The following is a 20,525-nucleotide window of genomic DNA, read 5'->3' on the forward strand; positions in this document are numbered from 1 at the left end:
CCAATGTGTTTACATTTTACCGGAATTGTTCGAGGTACCTAATTTTCGCGACACGGTGGAATCTCACTATCGATTCCAATGTGTTTACATTTTACCGGAATTGTTCAAGGTACCTAATTTTCGCGACACGGTGGAATCTCACTATCGATTCCAATGTGTTTACATTTTACCGGAATTGTTCGAGGTACCTAATTTTCGCGACACGGTGGAATCTCACTATAGATTCAATGTGTTAACATTTTACCGGAATTGTTCGAGGTACCTAATTTTCGCGACACGGTGGAATCTCACTATCGATTCCGATGTGTTTACATTTTACCGGAATTGCTCGAGGTACCTAATTTTCGCGACACGGTGGAATCTCACTATCAATTCCAATGTGTTTACATTTTACCGGAATTGTTCGAGGTACCTAATTTTCGCGACACGGTGGAATCTCACTATAGATTCAATGTGTTAACATTTTACCGGAATTGTTCGAGGTACCTAACTTTCGCGACACGGTGGGATCTCACTATCGATTCCGATGTGTTTACATTTTACCGGAATTGTTCGAGGTACCTAATTTTCGCGACACGGTGGAATCTCACTATCAATTCCAATGTGTTTACATTTTACCGGAATTGTTCGAGGTACCTAATTTTCGCGACACGGTGGAATCTCACTATCGATTCCAATGTGTTTACATTTTACCGGAATTGTTCAAGGTACCTAATTTTCGCGACACGGTGGAATCTCACTATCGATTCCAATGTGTTTACATTTTACCGGAATTGTTCGAGGTACCTAATTTTCGCGACACGGTGGAATCTCACTATAGATTCAATGTGTTAACATTTTACCGGAATTGTTCGAGGTACCTAATTTTCGCGACACGGTGGAATCTCACTATCGATTCCGATGTGTTTACATTTTACCGGAATTGCTCGAGGTACCTAATTTTCGCGACACGGTGGAATCTCACTATCAATTCCAATGTGTTTACATTTTACCGGAATTGTTCGAGGTACCTAATTTTCGCGACACGGTGGAATCTCACTATCGATTCCAATGTGTTTACATTTTACCGGAATTGTTCAAGGTACCTAATTTTCGCGACACGGTGGAATCTCACTATCGATTCCAATGTGTTTACATTTTACCGGAATTGTTCGAGGTACCTAATTTTCGCGACACGGTGGAATCTCACAATTGATTCAATGTGTTAACATTTTACCGGAATTGTTCGAGGTACCTAATTTTCGCGACACGGTGGAATCTCACTATAGATTCAATGTGTTAACATTTTACCGGAATTGTTCGAGGTACCTAATTTTCGCGACACGGTGGAATCTCACTATCAATTCCAATGTGTTTACATTTTACCGGAATTGTTCGAGGTACCTAATTTTCGCGACACGGTGGAATCTCACTATCGATTCCAATGTGTTTACATTTTACCGGAATTGTTCAAGGTACCTAATTTTCGCGACACGGTGGAATCTCACTATCGATTCCAATGTGTTTACATTTTACCGGAATTGTTCGAGGTACCTAATTTTCGCGACACGGTGGAATCTCACTATCGATTCCAATGTGTTTACATTTTACCGGAATTGTTGGAGGTACCTAATTTTCGCGACACGGTGGAATCTCACTATCGATTCCAATGTGTTAACATTTTACCGGAATTGTTCGAGGTACCTAATTTTCGCGACACGGTGGGATCTCACTATCGATTCCGATGTGTTTACATTTTACCGGAATTGTTCGAGGTACCTAATTTTCGCGACACGGTGGAATCTCACTATCAATTCCAATGTGTTTACATTTTACCGGAATTGTTCGAGGTACCTACTTTTCGCGACACGGTGGAATCTCACTATCGATTCCAATGTGTTTACATTTTACCGGAATTGGTCAAGGTACCTAATTTTCGCGACACGGTGGAATCTCACTATCGATTCCAATGTGTTTACATTTTACCGGAATTGTTCGAGGTACCTAATTTTCGCGACACGGTGGAATCTCACTATAGATTCAATGTGTTAATATTTTACCGGAATTGTTCGAGGTACCTAATTTTCGCGACACGGTGGAATCTCACTATCGATTCCAATGTGTTTACATTTTACCGGAATTGTTCGAGGTACCTAATTTTCGCGACATGGTGGAATCTCACTATAGATTCAATGTGTTTACATTTTACCGGAATTGTTCGAGGTACCTAATTTTCGCGACACGGTGGAATCTCACTATCGATTCCAATGTGTTTACATTTTACCGGAATTGTTCGAGGTACCTAATTTTCGCGACACGGTGGAATCTCACTATCGATTCCAATGTGTTTACATTTTACCGGAATTGTTCGAGGTACCTAATTTTCGCGACACGGTGGAATCTCACTATCGATTCCAATGTGTTTACATTTTACCGGAATTGTTCGAGGTACCTAATTTTCGCGACACGGTGGAATCTCACTATAGATTCAATGTGTTTACATTTTACCGGAATTGTTCGAGGTACCTAATTTTCGCGACACGGTGGAATCTCACTATCGATTCCAATGTGTTTACATTTTACCGGAATTGTTCGAGGTACCTAATTTTCGCGACACGGTGGAATCTCACTATCGATTCCAATGTGTTTACATTTTACCGGAATTGTTCAAGGTACCTAATTTTCGCGACACGGTGGAATCTCACTATCGATTCCAATGTGTTTACATTTTACCGGAATTGTTCGAGGTACCTAATTTTCGCGACACGGTGGAATCTCACTATAGATTCAATGTGTTTACATTTTACCGGAATTGTTCGAGGTACCTAATTTTCGCGACACGGTGGAATCTCACTATCGATTCCAATGTGTTTACATTTTACCGGAATTGTTCGAGGTACCTAATTTTCGCGACACGGTGGAATCTCACTGTAGATTCAATGTGTTTACATTTTACCGGAATTGTTCAAGGTACCTAATTTTCGCGACACGGTGGAATCTCACTATAGATTCAATGTGTTTACATTTTACCGGCATTGTTCGAGGTACCTAATTTTCGCGACACGGTGGAATCTCACTATCGATTCCAATGTGTTTACATTTTACCGGAATTGTTCGAGGTACCTAATTTTCGCGACACGGTGGAATCTCACTATCGATTCCGATGTGTTTACATTTTACCGGAATTGTTCGAGGTACCTAATTTTCGCGACACGGTGGAATCTCACTATAGATTCAATGTGTTTACATTTTACCGGAATTGTTTGAGGGACCTAATTTTTGCGACACGGTGGGATCTCACTATAGATTCCAATGTGTTTACATTTTACCGGAATTGTTCGAGGGACCCATTTTTCCCAATTTGTAGGCGATTCGCAAAAATTAAGTCGTTTACAGTATTTACATTTCTATCACACTCGAAGGGCAACGTAGGGCGTGTTTGGAGCAATCCTAGCTAAGAGCAGCGACTGATTTTTGTGTGCATCTTTTTTTTTCTACGCGATTCTCGCGACTGGTTCAGCCCTTTCACATAAAAGTGAAGCCTTGTTAAAACGTAAAACTTTACCAATGCTGCCTTGAGCACACTTGCATGTTGGCTGCAGCCTATGGTATGGCGGAAGCGGGATTCCACCAGCAACATAATATCGACAATGCTGTTGCTGCACAGCTTCGTTTTACTGAAAAAGGAAGTAAAAATATCCTCCAGTTTCTTCACGGCGAGGAAGAGAGCGTGGGAAGGATGCAAAAGCCCACCTTTGTCGCAAATTTTCGTAAACCCGCAGTTTTCCTCGTCGGAAGAGCTCCCCAAAAAAAGGCTGCGGCACTCTGAACAATTGCTGCGGGCAAGGAACCTGCGAGCTACATACCCTGCCATGTAATGTATTAACCGGGAATCACTTTTTTGCTCTACGTATGCTTTGTGTTCGCTAGGAACGCTACGGAGCATGCACTCTGCGGACCCCAAGTTTCACGCCTCAATCTGTTTGTTGATTTCGGCAACTTTGGCTTCTGCAGTTGAGCCATCAGATGCATTGAGCAAAGAACTGACATCTTCATTGACTTCGGCGTTGCCCGAGCTTGCTACTTTTGCCAAATTATAAAAAGACAGGCAGTTGACAATAATTAAGAATTGCGTTGGCGTTGGATGGTCGTTGGAGCCACTAGATTGTCTGACAATCCCAAATAAATTTTCAAGGGGATCCTGACTTAACCGAGATGTCATGAGGTAACTGAAACCGTGTGTTGTGAGGTAATCTAAGAGAGCTAAAGTGCTGGATACTGTGACCCTAAGGCCATCTGCTGTGGAGTCGCTCAAAAATCCCCCCACTCCTTTTGCATGGGACTCCCAAGAAGACAAAAAATCAAGAAATTCCTTCAAGAACTCCACTTCTTTGGATCTGGACGCAGAGCTTTTGCTGTGAAGCGGGAAGTCATGATCTTGATCAGGTTGTTGATGGTTCTGAAAGAATACAAATAGACTCATACAGTTTGCTAGCACTTCCCATTGTCGATACAAGTCAAAACTGCTGCGATAGACAAATTAAATTTTCATGCTCTGCTCAGTAAAAATTAAAAATATTATACCGGAATGTAAACAGAGGCTACAGACTTAACAAATACAAATTTTCTCTCAGGTAGTCCTTCAAAGGTACTTAGCACGTGTTTTCATTATTTCTCCGACGGGTTCATTAGGTCAAAGGGCAGCAAACTAACTGATTAGCAGGTTTCTGCTTACCTAAAGAAGGACAATGTTGCATCGAAGCTGCTGCACGAGGACTCTAGCTCATCCTGGAAGAACTGGAGTCCGTTGATGACACGGTCTCCGAAGAGTTGGAAGGCGAAGGACACCCTCCTTTTTTCAAATCCATTTGGTTGAAGGTGGACAGATGTAAGACCGGGCATCGCCTTCAGGGTAACATTGCTTGAGTCTTTCTTGAATGCTTCCCTTACAGGCCGCATGGAGACCTGAAACAGTAGCCGTAACATATTGCATCCATATTGCCTTTTTCACATAAAGACATGCGTGTTTAAGCACGAGTATATAAATGCTTTTGATAATAGCTTTTATGAAATGACTCTGCATCGGCACAGCAAGAAACGCGAGATCAGAAAGAGCAAAATTGCAAAGTGCTTGTTTTGTTACGAAGTAATAACACATACCATTCCATCCGGGGTGTTCAATGGATACTTGAGGAGCGTATTCCTGAGGCACTTGAGTAAATGAGGAAAATCTGACAGGAAATGGAGATGCCGAGATGAATCAACAGGGTGCTCAAGCTTGCAGGTAACTTTCCCTGACTTAACGCCGATTCCCAAGATTTTCCACATTCGACGGTTCCATGAAGCACCGTCTGAAGTGAGGAAATCAACAATGAGTCCGCTTGCTTCAGCCAGGATTGTAGCCTCTATTAGAACTTTTGCAAGCTCCTCTGCCTTGGCATTTCCATTGGTGGCAAACGCACCTATAATTTGAGTCCATTTACCAGTGAAAGGGACGAACATGATGATCATGCCATGGTCACAGACAACATTCTGCCCCTCAGTCATAGTAGGTCCCATGTCAACGAAGCCTTCAATGTGTCCAGAAGGTGTTACAGTGAGGTGCTCAGAAAGTTTGATCTCATCCACTAAAAGGCCACCACGTCTTTTAAAGCTACTGATGTGCCTCGTTTTCTGCTTTAGTTGTTTCAGCACCTTGTGATTGAAACCATACCCGCTCTTGTAGATTCTGAGGTAGCGCTTCAAGGTACTTTTGCTTGGTAGGGAAATGATGTCGTGTTTGCGAGGATGTTCATACAGCTTGGCACTTTTCATTTTCATCATGATACATTCCAGAACCCAGTCCTTTGAGTAGGTGTTTCCCTTCGAGCTTCTCTTCTTTGCTGCTGAAAAACACTGCCTAACGCATTCTTGCTGCTTGGGAGGCAAGGTTGCAATCTCTGCCTGTAGTACTTCGTCAGGTTTTGAGGCATTATCATCTTGCATTTGCTTGAGCTGGGCTTGGAGGTTAGCATTGCGAGACAACAGTCTTCGGTTCTTTTGCGCAGCCGCACGGAGCTTCTGAGTGATGCTTCGGACGTGCTTCTTGACTGATCGCTGAACCCTTGACCGCCGTGTTAGAAGCGCCTTTCTCAGGTATCGGCAGGAGATGCATGCTTGTCCTGTGAAGAAAAAAAGAAAACATTTAAAATTGAAACCAAAAACATCTTTCAGCTTAAATAACAATGCATCAGACATCGCAATTTACTATGTTCGATTTGACAAAGACGATGTTGGCATGACATTCTTAATTCTTCCCAAGTGGCACTGATACACACCTTCAGTTGGTTCTTTTCCTGTGCAGCGGTTCCTGAAGTATGTGCCCTCACGGGTGACCACTTGCCCCTCAAGGCCCTTTGTAAGGTAGGATCTTGGCACGTCGCTCGTCGGCACGGCACCTCCACAGAGACGATACGAGTCGACGTCTCGGAGAAGAACCTCCGCTTCCTCGCAGCTGACGACGCGTCCTCCTTCAGCCATGCGGCCACAAAGATGAACAGTGTATACAACTCCAGGCCTGCTGTCTCGTGAAAAAATAACTACTCTCTCGGATAAAACTTCATTGTCACACATTTTAAGTTTACAATACACGAGACCACTGAGGCTCGGAACTCGGTGACAGCTCCAGTACTCGGAGGGGACACACAGCTTGGAGTATTCTTCGGGCATACAGGCTTCATCAGCTTCATCAAACGCCCCAGTATCGGCTGCAACCGGTGTGGTGCTGCCAGTGCTGCTGCAGGCAGTTGGAGAGGCAGTGTTTTGCTTTTTTTTACCGTCAACTGAGGAAGCATCGGCGTTCTTTCGCTTTCTCGGGGGCCTCGGCTGCGACGTTTTCTTTGACAGGTAGCTCGGAGCATTCGGCAGCAACGTCGGCACAGCGCCAGGCAAGAGCTGCGGCTTTCCGCGCGGAATGCGCACCTCTTCTCCGTTTACAACGTGAACGTAGTCTCGCGTTATAAACGATGGCTCAAAATGAAGCTCACACACCGAACACGTTTCGTCGAGGAGCTTATCCTTGCGATGCAAGTTCCGTTCCTAAAGTTTTCTTTGTTCTTCCTCCTTGGGTACTGAGAACAGCGACGGCTGCTCACCTTTCCGCCATTGATAGCCTGTCTGGCACCCCGGAGCGAAGCAGTGGCGTTGTCGACGTCGATTCGGCATGGTACTTCATTGGACATAAACGACAGCAGACACGGGTAACACGGGGTGAAGAGCGGTTCAAAATGGGGGCAAACTTCGAGCTGCAAACGCTGCAAAATCGACCAAACGCAAGCCGAAGCTGCGCGCTCAGGGCCTCCGGAACGCTCGCAGGCGGTCGGATCCTACAGCCACTACGTCCGCAGCGCCACCGCGTACATCCGGGACCTTTCCACATGCGCCGTTTCACTATGGTGCCTGGATCGCGTCTTTGACTGGTGTGTTTACCGTGGCCAAAAAAGTGGTCTCTTGATTTCCGCCTGATGACGTCATAGAAGTGTCATGCTGTCGCCGGTCGCGACCCTGGTGGCGTTTCAACAGTTATGGTGTATGTAGCAGATGCCTGTTCTGCTGCAGGTCGCTTTCCACTCTGACAGTTCACGGAAGCTAAAGCAGCCGGAAGTTGGGACGCCTAACGGGACGCCGTGACGACAGCGACACTCGCGTTCGCTCGTGCTTTTCGCCAGCATTTCTACGGCCAACCGCCAGGATCGCGACAGGCAACAGCATGACACTCGCGTCATTTGTTGCCACATCGGGACCACTTTTGATGTATGGGCGGTATAGGACGCTAAACACACCAGTCGAAGACGCGCTCCAGGCACCATAGTTTCACAGCAATGCATGGCGCGCCTCGGCGCCTGATCTCACTACCCCTCCTCTAGTTCACTTTACCTCGGCGCTATTTATGTTTCTGTCCTGGCTTGGCTTAGCTTGCTTGAGTCTTTCGGATGGGTGGATATTTGCCATAACGGTACACCTTGTAGTAGGCGATAGCTTGCGCCACCTAGATTGAATGTTGCCAACGGAACTGAATTTCGAAATACTGCGCAAATACAAAACTAATAATAATTTTAGTGCGTCCTGCTTTTATTAAAGAATTGTTTCATTAAAACTATAGTTAAAAGATGTCCTAAACTTACGCAACTACATGTAATAATTTGTATGTGAAATTTAGTTGAGCAGTGAACGTGAACTGTGTATACTACCGCTATTTCATAGGGTGCCTACATGTCTGTCTGTCTCAGGGTGGAGACATCCATTGTTGCCCTGAATATGCCAGCGCGTGACGCTCTCGCGCACTCGGCGCGTGACTTGGGCGGTAAAATGGCGTCTATGCATTAGCCAAAGCTACGCGCTCGAGCTGAGTGACACCGGATTGCACGCACTTCAAAATGCATAAAAAAACGATTGGGCGGGAAAATGGCTGAGATGTCACCACTCAAGCAAAAGCTCGCGTGTGTATGTAGGCACTCTACTATTTCATTCATTTATTTGTTTAAAAACGCCATCAAATTGAGGACGTATATATTACCTCTAGAAGAAAGAGGAAGCTACCGACGAGTTCGGACGCGTTTTCTTGAGCTCCCGCTATTAGGCCTAGTACCTAATACCGATGACCTCAAACACCCCACCGACTTCCAGCTTCTCACCCGCCGCGGCCTTATCCGTGGACGGGAACCTTGAGGAGATGGACACGCGCCCAGCAAGCCAAGCAAGTCCTGCCGCCGCCGCGACGGACCAGCTTCCCACTTCGCTGATCGCACCCGCAAAACGCACCGCGGAGGAGAAACCTTTTCTTGGTGAATCTTCCACAACTACCAATAACGTAGATTCGGCGGAAATCGCGCTGAAGGCTCTATTTGCGGCGATTCCGAGAGAACGCCTCATTGACATCTTTAAGAACTTTCTCGAAGAATCCAGTCCAAACAAACCCAGCAAGGGCAAGAAGAAAAAATCGGACAAGACAAACCCGCCGACGGCGAATTCATCGCCGAACTCAGAAAGTGTTGATATGCCCGAAGCAACAACGCCAGCCCAAGAAACGCCGATCACAGCGGCAAGTCGGCGCCAAGACGCCGATACAACTGCGCTGATGATATTTACAGCTGGCTGTGCGCAAGATGGCGCGGCCGCAACCGAGTGGCAAGGTCCATTGCCCTCAGACGACGAAAAATGGACACCAGTCACCTAGAAGAGAAGAAAGCGGGTACGAGTAGACCCCTCACTCCAAGCCCACGGAACGGTACGGCCCCGACAGCGCCTGTTCGAGTACAAGGTTCGCCCTACGAACTCTCAAGTCTCGATAAAGCCTTACCTTCAACCACTCAAGACGCAATGCACCATGCTGCGCACTACAGCCTCGTTCTTGATGCACCTCGTCGAGCAAGCCAACACCATTTCGGTCCGTACGGACACGGAGGAGCTGGCAAAAATGCTGAGTGAGATTACAGAAATCAAAGTGCAGCGGCGCGAAGCACTTCCGGTACAAGTCTTCCGCACGTTTGGCACGTCATACACCAAAGGTATCATCCATGATATCTACACTAAAGAGCAGGACCCGCGCGACGAAGTCCTCAACCGCGAACTCGAATCGGAGAAGGTCGACATCGTGGCCGCCCGTCGGCTAGGCAAGTCGAATACGGCTGTCATCACATTCGACGGAGAGAGACTACCGAGGTCGATCTTCTACGGCAAGCGCTACATGAGGGTATTTCCACACAATCCAAAGGCTGTTACGTGCCGTAACTGCCACAGGCTGGGCCTCAAACCTGACATCTGCCCGAATCAGGCGGTGTGCCCGACCTGTGGAAGTTCTCACCTAGCCGACACTGACCCCGCCAAGGGACCAGGATGTACGGACTCTACTCCCTACTGCCAGGGGTGCAAGAAGAAAGGCCATCTGGGTACCGATCGCAAATGCCCAACGTGGTCGGCAACGAGCAAGCGGATGCGGGAGGACATCCAGAAATTTAAAAAACGACACCGACTCCAACAGCCGTCGGAGAACACAGAAATAGTAAAAAATACTACGAAAACACAGAGCGGCACTTTATGGGCTGACAAGGTGAAGCAGAACATCTAAGCACCCCCACCGGCCCCCCTTGAAGGGTCAGAAACACAAGAGCTTCGCAACATGTGCAGCTACCTCAAAGCTGAACTCGACAGACTTAAAGCCACAGTCCAGTCCCAGCAAGAGGAAATTAAGCAATACAGGGAAACTGCTAACCGGCAAAAGGCGCTAGCAGCCCAAATCCTCAACGAAAAATGATCAGAGTTCTTCAGTGGAACTGTCAGGGGCTCCGCAAGCGGGCAGCGGAGCTCCGAGTACGCCCTCTGGATAAGCCTGACGAACGCCCTGACGTACTGTTACTTCAGGAAACGAACACCACAGCCGTCAATCTTTATGGATACCTGGTATACTCCAGTCCCTCCATAACTACCAAACGCCCTAGAGAAACGACTTCTCCTCCAGGGAAGGCTCTTGTCTACGTGAGGGACGACTGGCCTCAGCACCAAGTCGACCTCACCCCGTACTCCAACGATGGGCAGGAAATCGTGGCGGTGCGGATCCAGGTCCAGCAGCACCACATCGTCCTAGCATCCATTTACTACAGACCGTTCAAGTCCGCGACACAACAAAGAACCAACCTATGGATCTCCCATATTCACGATCTTTACCCCAAAGAACAAAATCTCTACGGAGGAGACTTTAATCTCCACCACCCTATGTGGGGATATAACCATGAATCTCCGGGTGCGAAAGACTTAGTGGGCGAGATGCATACCTTCCGCTTAAACCTGGTCAACAAGAAAGGTGTCAAAACAAGACTAGGAGGTTCCGGGCAGTCGGATACCACACCCGACCTCACTTGGACCACGAACCCATACATTCAACACCACAAGTGGAAATGCCTACCGGATACGTGGGGTAGCGACCACTTCCCCATCCTCTTCGAGTTCTCGCCAACGAGACGGGTAAAGGACAAGGTTAAAAAAATGAAAGCCGCTTACAACTCCCTGTAACGCCGAATTAGAGCGCAGCTCTTGAGGAGGAGGAGGGAAGGGCACTGGGGGGGGGGGTTAAACTAACCAAAGGGGGTCACGTTACCTTGGGGGTCACGTGACCCCCAATGCCGATGATGTCATCACTGACGTCACTGATGACGTCATCAGTGACGATGACGATGCGGGTACCGATGACGTCATTAGTGACGTCACTGATGACTTCACCAGTGATGATGACGATGACGATGCGAATGTCGGTGACGTCATCAGTGACGTCGCTGATGACGTCATCAGTGATGATGACGATGACGATGCGGATGCCGGTGACGACATCAGTGACGTCACTGATGACGTCATCAGTGATGATGACGATGACAATGCGGATGTCGGTGACGTCATCAGTGATGATGACGATGACGATGTGGATGCCGGTGACGTCATCAGTGATGATGACGATGACGATGTGGATGCCGGTGACGTCATCAGTGATGATGACGATGACGATGTGGATGCCGGTGACGTCATCAGTGATGATGACGATGACGATGCGGATGCCGGTGACGTCATCAGTGATGATGACGATGACGATGTGGATGCCGGTGACGTCATCAGTGATGATGACGATGACGATGTGGATGCCGGTGACGTCATCAGTGATGATGACGATGACGATGCGGATGCCGGTGACGTCATCAGTGATGACGATGACGATGTGGATGCCGGTGACGTCATCAGTGATGATGACGATGACGATGTGGATGCCGGTGACGTCATCAGTGATGATGACGATGACGATGTGGATGCCGGTGACGTCATCAGTGACGATGACGTCATCGGGGGGTCACGCGACATCGGCGGGGGTCACGTGACCTCGAGGAGGGGGCCACGTGACCTCAGGGGAGTCACGTGACTTCGGGGGGTCACGTGACCCCCCACGAGGTCACGTGACCTTGGTGGGGGGCTCGCGCGGTGCATTATGGGACATTTCCCATGATGCACCGCGCGGTTACGCCGACGGCGACGGCGACGGCGACGGCAACGGCGACGCCGACGCCGACGGCGACGCCGCTCAAGCCGGAAACGGGCCCCTAAGAGCTGCGCTCTAAAACGCACAGCGAACATTGTACACTGGGGCAAATTTAGGGAAGCCCTTAACAGCGAGGAACTTGAAGACGCTGACTTTGAATCGCGCCTCAACAGCGCCCTGAGGACTGCAACCATCAGAAAGGACATCGGTGAAGATACTCCAACACCCGATCTCCACCTTCTCAAGCTGTGGGCCAAGCGGCTGCAAAAGATACAAAAGTACCGTAAAGGGCCGAAAAGCACCGAAGCCAGACTCAACATCACCAGGGCTACGGTGGAAGCGAAGGTTTACGCACAAAAACTCGACGAACACCGCTGGCTCGACTACAGCGCATCGCTCTCCGAGAAAACGTCGAAATCGAAACTATGGGCCACGAATCGCGCGCTTCTTGGAAAGAAGAAATGCAAAGGGGCAACACTCACACTTGCCCTTAAGGCTGCGGTCCCACGGCTGCCATCTTGAACAAGGCTTTAGTTCAACCAATAGATGGCGACACACACCCGTGGGGTGGCCGAAACATTGGTTCACAGTGGGATGGCTCGAGCACCATCACGTTCCCCTCGTGGCCTTGCTCGCGTCGCTGCCAGCTGTGCTCAGCTAGCTCAAGTAGCGTGGCCTAGAGCCACTAGCGTGGCCCAGCAAACAGATGTATGCGGAGATGCGGTTCGGTGGTTGTAACGGGCTTTCGGAACAAATCGTACCAAGAAGGAATCAAATGGTGATTGACGTGTCAATATTCTATCAATGAAAATTTCTTCTGCAGGAATGCACGCTCAGTAGACTCAATCTTCCAAGACACCAGTGGAAGCGGACGTCAACTAAACTGTTTCGCGATTTACGGTACTTACCTCACCATTTTAATGAAGACTAAAATAACGTCACGAAATATTGTGTTTCACGGGGTCCAGAAAATGTTGTAAAGGTTGTTACATTATAGGTTTCCAGAAAACCAACGCCGTTGCAATATTTTCGGAAGTACCGACACACATAATGTTGTAGGTACAGCTTAGGAGGAATATGATGAAAACCATCAGAAGAAATAGGAAGACATTTTTTTTTTGCAATGATGACGCTATGAATGAACGGCGTTTAGCGACGGCAAGTTATGAGCGTTCGGGAATTTATAAGTTCACGTGATTGCTAACTATGGACATGCGTTTTTGTCGGGAGATGGTGTTGCGGTGATGACCTGATATCGGGCGACTCGTGGCAGACTAACAAGCAAGTTTCTTCTTAGCGAATGGTAAGTGTCCAGTGTCAAGCACAACACGTGGCTACCGACGTTGTCGACGTTTCGAACACTTACCGCTTTCGACAAAAGTCCTGGCACCTGGGCAAACTTTTTGGAAAGACTCGAAGTCTTCCTTGAGTCCAACGCCATCATGAACAGTAACTGAAAACGATCCACTATTCAATCGGTGGGCGGCGAAACGTATCCGCATCTGCGGAGTCATGGACGATGCGTACTCTAAGTGGTTGGAAGTTTACACGATGCCTGCCACGATGTCCAAACACGTCATTGACGTTCTACGGTCTCTTTTACCTACTTTTGCCCTACCGAAAATACTTTTCTCTGATAACGCGCCAAATCTTGCTTCAAACAAAATAAACAAGTTTTTGAATCTTACGTTAGTGCACCATACCATCCTGCAACTAACGGGCAAGCAGAACAGGTGGTGTGCGAAACAAAAAAAAGAAAGCCCTTTTGAAGCTTACGGAAGAAGCACTTCAGTGAAGAATCGCCAGGTTGTTGTTCCAGCAGCACGCGACGGTCTCATCTTACACGGTAAAAACACCCGCCGAAGCAATATTCAGCGGATGAAGAACCACACCCCTCGATCTCATGATACCATGGCTTACGAACGAACATCGAGAAATTCCCAGATCGGGAGTAATTGCAGTTTATTCGGTCGGACAACTCGTCTACGTAAGGAATTTTATTGGAAGTCGGGCCTTCCATGTAAAACTTGAGTAGAAAAGGCTCTATGTTGGTTGACCAGAAGGTGTCATCTCTCTGAATACGTTGGATATCAATGCCCTTGAGTGTAAATATAACTAAATCACAAAACTCTCTTTGTGTATTGTGTAACTGCCCTTGTATTTAATAGTAGAAGCTATGGTGGTGATTTGTACCTTTCGCACCAGGCTCCTTTTTCTTATTTTTCGCCTCATACTCCTTTGCGGTTTAAGTATGCTTCAAGAATCTTTTGGAACGGGGACACTTTACGTCAACGAAGCCATTTGTTCCAAGTAGTCAATCAGGGAATTCTGCTAGAAATTCGTCCCTCCTTTTAGCGAATAAGCCGCACTTCTGCACACTGCAATTGTAAAGCAGCATCCTCATTGATTCTACCATGTTCTGTTGCGGGTGAAGAAAGTCTTTGGGTACACGAGACTTGAAACAAGTCTGGCACTGTACGTTGTGGTTCGACACCCACTAATGTCGTCGTCCTTATAGAGCCTCATAATTTAATCATTACATCGTCACCTCATATTGCTCTTCATCAACAGTAAGTATGTACAATAGGCTATCGCAATATTACAATCCAAGAATTGAAAAATTTAGTTGTTCAGTCCTTCAACAAGTTTATTATTTATATAATGTTATTACGTTACATTACCTCGAGACGATCGACGTCCATCGTCGATCTTCAAATACTTATACCTGTATATAAATTAGACGCACACGGGAGTGTGTGTGTGTGTGGGGGGGGGGGGGGGGGGGGGGGGTCGGTGGCCGAGTGCATGGTTTAGCGCACACCAGCTCGGAGCACTTGGAGCGAAAGCTCGCGCTGCAGAAGCCACCCCGCCCCTGCCCGTTTCGATCTGGAAGAGCAGCGTACCGGCGTGGCGGTCGTGTGTATCACTACTGCGTGGTGCACGTTAAAGACGCCAGGTTTGCGGTTGTACCGCACTGGCTAAATTGCTCATCTACAGTTGAGAGTCAGACGCCCACTAAGGCGGACTAACTTCCGGCTGTATAAACATACACACAACAATTTGCAATTAGACGCATAATAACAAAGAGCACAGCGTGCCGCCTCTTTCTTTGGGTACCTCTTTTTAAACCAGCGCAAGCTCGCGCGTTCTCTCTCTTGAGACGGTTAGAACGGTCGCACATAAAGCCCACGTTTCTCCTACCCGGCCGCTTCCTCCTCTCATTATGTGTAGTTGGTTATAACTAAATAAGCTATAATAATAGTGTATTATTCAAATTTAGTTTTAGTTTCAGTCAGGGAGAAGGAGTTTTGCGGGAACTAGAGCAAATAAATGAGCTGCGCTTAGAGTATCGGCACTCTCTTCCCCGTCAGTGTTGTGAACGCCGCCATTCCGGTGCTTGCGCAGTGCAGGCGCAACTGCCGATCGTCATGATTTAAAAGTGCGACATCCTCAGCATTAGATTTGGTGTTATAAAGCTCATGTAATGTTGTTTGCTTTGTCGCACACTGTTTAAAGTTGAGGACGGAAAAGCGTTTTTTGTGATTTCAGATAAAGCTTCAAATAACTGGCAAACATGATTTTAAGCCACACTATGGCCAAGTTTCGCTACTCTGACGCGTAGCTTATTTAATGACACTATTCATGCTCTTGTTCAAGAGGCCTGTAATACCTGGAGGGGCCATGACGTAAGCCCCGTGGATTCCACGATCCACTACCTTTTAACACCTGCCTCTTCCTCATTGTTCCCACTTGTGCACGGGCGCACTTAACTGCAGTTACGCTAAGCTACAGTCAGCGCACAATACTGGCCGACAACATTCTTTGGCTATGCAGTCAAAGCTATGGGCGAATGTGCGCGTGAGCATCTTGAGCACACATCGAAGCAGTGCACGAGCGCTCTCCACTTCTTGTGAAATAGCTGTCCGAGAGTATAGTGCGGTAACTGTGGTGCCACGTAACAGCAGTTAAAGCTGAGTTAACCACGGTTAAGGATGCTCGTGTAACAGGGAGCGGTTCAGAGTAACGACACTTGGCCATATTGTGGCTTAAAATCATGGTTGCCAGTTACCCGAAGCTTTATCTAAAATCACAGGAAACGCTTTTCCGTACCCCACAAATGTTTAAACAGCCCGCAACAGAGCATTGCAATATTGCATCAGCTTCCTAGCACCGCATCTAATGCTGAGGAAGTCGTACTTTTGAATCATAACGATTGGCAGTTGCGTTTGCTCTGAACATGACCCAAAATGGCGGCGTCCAAAACAATTTTGGGGAACGGAATGCCTATACTTTAAAGCTCATTTAGTGACTCTAGACATGAAGTGAACTCGGGTATATTATTTTCCTCTTCGTCTTTAATATTTATTGATTTCAATCATATCGAATTATGAACAGATTATATCACACTACACGTGTGTAATTATTTGTCTTATATTTATTATTCGAACCCAGTACTTAAACCATTCATTTATCGATAGTAAATCTTCCAATATATTTTTTATATGTGAAGGTAAAAAGACACGGAGATTGATGATGATACAGACGCCAACGCCGCCCTCGGAAATTTTTTGAACACTAGAATAGAGCAGTTTGTCTGCCATCCGCCAGGTAGCGCAACAAAACACCCAAACAGTTTTTAATTGTTTTTAAAATTATCTAAGCTCTACACCTATTAAGAAACCAAAGCAAGATAATTGTGAAAATTTAATACATCGCAATGTATATCTATTCCTAACAATACTGCCATTAGATGCCAATAAATCTGTTTGATGTCCAAAAAAGATATGCATCAAAAACAGGTAAGTTTGAAGGGCTCCTGGAGCGTTATGACTTTGAAAATGAAAAAAATCCATCGTCCACCTCTTGGGCAACCATTGTAGCTCTAAATGTTATAAAAGATTTTGTCATAGCTTAATTATTTCCTCAGCGGCATTTGAAGTACCATGACTCGAAGCACAAAAAAGTGCTACGTTTGATATAAAATATCTATACAAAAAAATTTTACACAACATTAAAGTTTTATCTGCATATTACCAATTGTAAGCACTACATCTGTAGCTAATTTCATTGCCCTAGCGTTTGTCATTAAAGACATATTTGTGCTGAAAAATGTCAATTTTAGGGCAATATTTGGAGGGATGAAAAAAACAAAGTATTGCAAATACCAAAAAAGTGTATCGTTACATTCTGCTCCGACATCATCTTAACAAAACTGCTATATTGGAACCGTGCTATCTTTAGTGGATCGTTCATAAAACATGAACTAGCGGAGCAAGTATGGGTTCGCGCCATCATATTCGCAACGCTACAAACGCGTATGAACAGTAAAAACCAACACATACATAATATCAAATGAAAGAGGATTGCATTGCCTTTCGAATGACATCAATCCCACAAAAGAGAATTTAAAAGGAGATGAGTAATGACCTGCCAAAAAGTACCTAAACTGCCACATTCAGTGGGACCGTGGCCTTAAGCTCAACAAGACTGAGAAACAACTCGCCGGAATGGCAGGGGACCTCTTTTTTCCCCAGCCCGACTTGAGGAATTGTCCTTCGCCATACTACCACGAAGTCCTGGCTCCGGATTACGGCATGGACGGGCCCTTCACGCGGGGCGAGCTCGAAAGCGCTCTTCAACGCGGAAAAGCCCACACAGCCCCCGGTTCCGACAAGATCACCATGACAATGCTGAGAAATCTCCCAGATCTTACCAAATCCGAGTTTCTAGAGTGGATTAATGAGATCTGGGAGACTGGCTTAAGCTCCCCAAAAGCTGGAAACACTCCCTCGTCATCCCAATCCCCAAGCCGGGCAAGGACAAAGGTACCCTCACAAACTACAGACCGATCTCCCTTACGTCTTGCACCTGCAAGGTAATGGATCGCATGGTACTTTCAAGAATAGAATGGATTCTTGAATCCAACAACTCTTTCCACCCGGCCCAGACGGGGTTTAGACCCGGCGTCGGCACCCAAGAAAGCCTGGCTCTGATATCGGCGGATATTATCCACAACATCAACCCTGACCGCTCCAACATCAGAACCATCATCACAGTTGATGTCAAAAAGGCTTTCGATTCTGTTCCACACTCAACAATCATAGAAGAATCTCAGCGCCTTGGCATCACTGGGAGATCCTTAAACTTCATTAAGACTTTCCTCGAAGGCAGAACCTTTTCGGTCCGCTGCGGAGCCAACCGCAGTGAACCCAAGGCCAACCTCGTTGGTGTCCCGCAAGGCTCTGTCATCTCACCGATGCTTTTCAACATCGTGATGGGGCCCTACCCTACGAACTCGAAAAAATTAACAAGCTAGGGTTTACGATGTACGCCGACGACGTATTGATCTGGACCAAGAGCGAAGACATCGAGAGGCAACAAGACACACTCCAAGCCGGCCTAGACATGATTGAAGCCCACCTTCACAAGGTAGGCCTCCAGGCCTCCCCAGACAAGACTAACTATGTCACCATAGCACCCAAACGACAACGAGTAATGAAGATTGGCGACCAGCTCCATCTCGTGCTCGCAGGAAAGCGAATCCAGCCCTCTACGTCTGTCAAGATCCTGGGAATTACCGTGGAGGAGACAGGCAAAGGGGACATATGGCTTCAAGACACGCTGAAGTACTGCAACCCTGCCCTCAATGCCATCAGAAGAATCTGTAGCGCCAAGGGCGGTGCAACGGACGAGATCGCCAGAAGGATGGTAAAGGCCATGGTAGTCTCCCGAGTCTGCTACGGAGCCCGACACTACTGGCTCACGAAAGCACAGTGGCGAAAACTTGAGTCCCTGAACAACCAAGCTATGAGGTTCATCACGGGCCTCCCTCGGTTCACCCCGTTCGGGAAACTAAAAGAGCACGCACAGATCAACTCACTTCATGACACCGTCGTCGCTCGCACGGTTGCACACGGCGAACGTCTTAAGCACTTTAAGCAAGGACGGGAAATCCTGAAACTTCTATGGCGCGCAACAGAAGGCTTCCCCAACCTTCCCGAGCAACTCCCTCCTTGGGAGGATCACATGAACATTGCTGAAAACAAGCCGACTGCTCGAAAAGGCGACTCCCAACAGCAAGCACGAATCGCAAAAGCGCACTCCGGAATGGTTGAGACATGGACCAACCCCACTCACATCATGGCCGCATATACCGACACCGCCGCAGAAGACACCCCGGTTCCGCTGAAGACCGCGGCAGTCTACTTTCCAGCTCTCGGCTCCTCGGCCGCGAACGCACTTCCTATGCGCACCTCCATCAAAGGGGGTGAACTTGCGGCGATTCACCTCGCCCTCGAAACAGTCCTCAAGTCACAACACCCACTACCTCGCGAACTTCGAGTGTTCTCAGACTCAAGGGAAGCAATTAAAGAATGCCAGAAAGCAAGAAGCCCGAGCCGCATAGTTCGGGAAATCAAGAAGCTCGCCTCCCGACTCCTGCAGGAAGGAACGACTATCAAAATCTCCTGGGTCCCTGCGCATGCAGGCATCGAGGGCAATGAAGAGGTTCATCAGCTAGCTCGCGCGTCCCTTTCCTTTCTCCGCGAAGCTGCTGACGTCCCTCCACATATACACGACCATGGCTATGCCCCCGCCTGTGATCAGGACACGGCTGGCCAAACAGATCAAGGATACGACCCGGATGAAGACGGGCCCAAATTAAAGAACACTACCGGACCACACTTTGGGAGAAACTTCCTCCGAACGCAGATCCCCTTCCCCAGGGTTTCGGCAGACGAGCCAGCGTTCTCCTCACGAAAATACGCGCGGACACCACCTGCACGCCCGCCCGCATCGCATCATGGAGCAAAGGAACCAGGTCTGGAACCTGTTCAAGGTGCACCATGGGCAAGAAGGCCGACACTCACCACATCCTATGGGAGTGCCCCAAATCAAAGGAAGCCAGGACAAAGCACCGACCCCCAGACATTAGCTCGCTGGAGGGATGGACCCACCCGCCTGGATCCCAGAACAACCAAAGGAGAATCCTGAACGGCCTCCTAATTTTATCTATGAGGCCAATTTGGACATCTTCATCTAATCCCGTCTCTTTTATTTCGTGCCAGCGTCCAGACCGCGTAGTTACCGACGCCCTCCCTCTCCTTTCCCCCTAGATTATGGCCAATAAACGCATTATGAACTGAACTTATCTCTAACTTTGTATCCTTCGTCCGCAATAAGTCCTCGGAAGGACGTTTCTAGAATGATCCAGCGACTGACGTTCTCAGGATGTCCTGAGGACCTCTAGACGGTGGTTTTGAAAGCGCAAAAGACTGAGAAGAGAAGGAGGGGACAGGACAGAGCGCTTACTTACAACTGTCAAATTTAATAGAGCATCTAGAGAACGACAAGGTGGAGGTGAAAAAAGAAAAGAAAGAAAAGAAAGATGAAATTAAAGTCACTGCTGCTAAAAAGAACATATTTAGTTTTATAAATCGAAATAAAAATTATTTTGACTTCAGCCAAAGGCAAAGTACTTGTCACGTAAAAA

At 47.4% G+C, this 20,525-nt stretch overlaps 1 protein-coding gene across 1 annotated transcript; it reads right to left on the minus strand.

Moving 5' to 3' along the window:
- Positions 1–5,775: 5,775 nt before the first annotated feature.
- On the minus strand, positions 5,776–7,400 carry LOC121834278 (the record flags this gene model as incomplete). The annotated part of the gene is made up of 2 exons (XM_042288038.1): positions 6,297–7,400; positions 5,776–6,140 (listed from the first exon to the last, which is right to left on the minus strand). Coding segments are annotated over exons 1-2 (756 nt in total), but the record flags the coding sequence as incomplete, so codon positions are not given.
- Between the last annotated feature and the right edge of the window lie 13,125 nt (positions 7,401–20,525).

Source organism: Ixodes scapularis, unplaced genomic scaffold (assembly GCF_016920785.2).
Source record: "Ixodes scapularis isolate PalLabHiFi unplaced genomic scaffold, ASM1692078v2 ptg000943l_1__unscaffolded, whole genome shotgun sequence".
Taxonomy (NCBI): Eukaryota; Metazoa; Arthropoda; class Arachnida; order Ixodida; family Ixodidae; genus Ixodes; species Ixodes scapularis.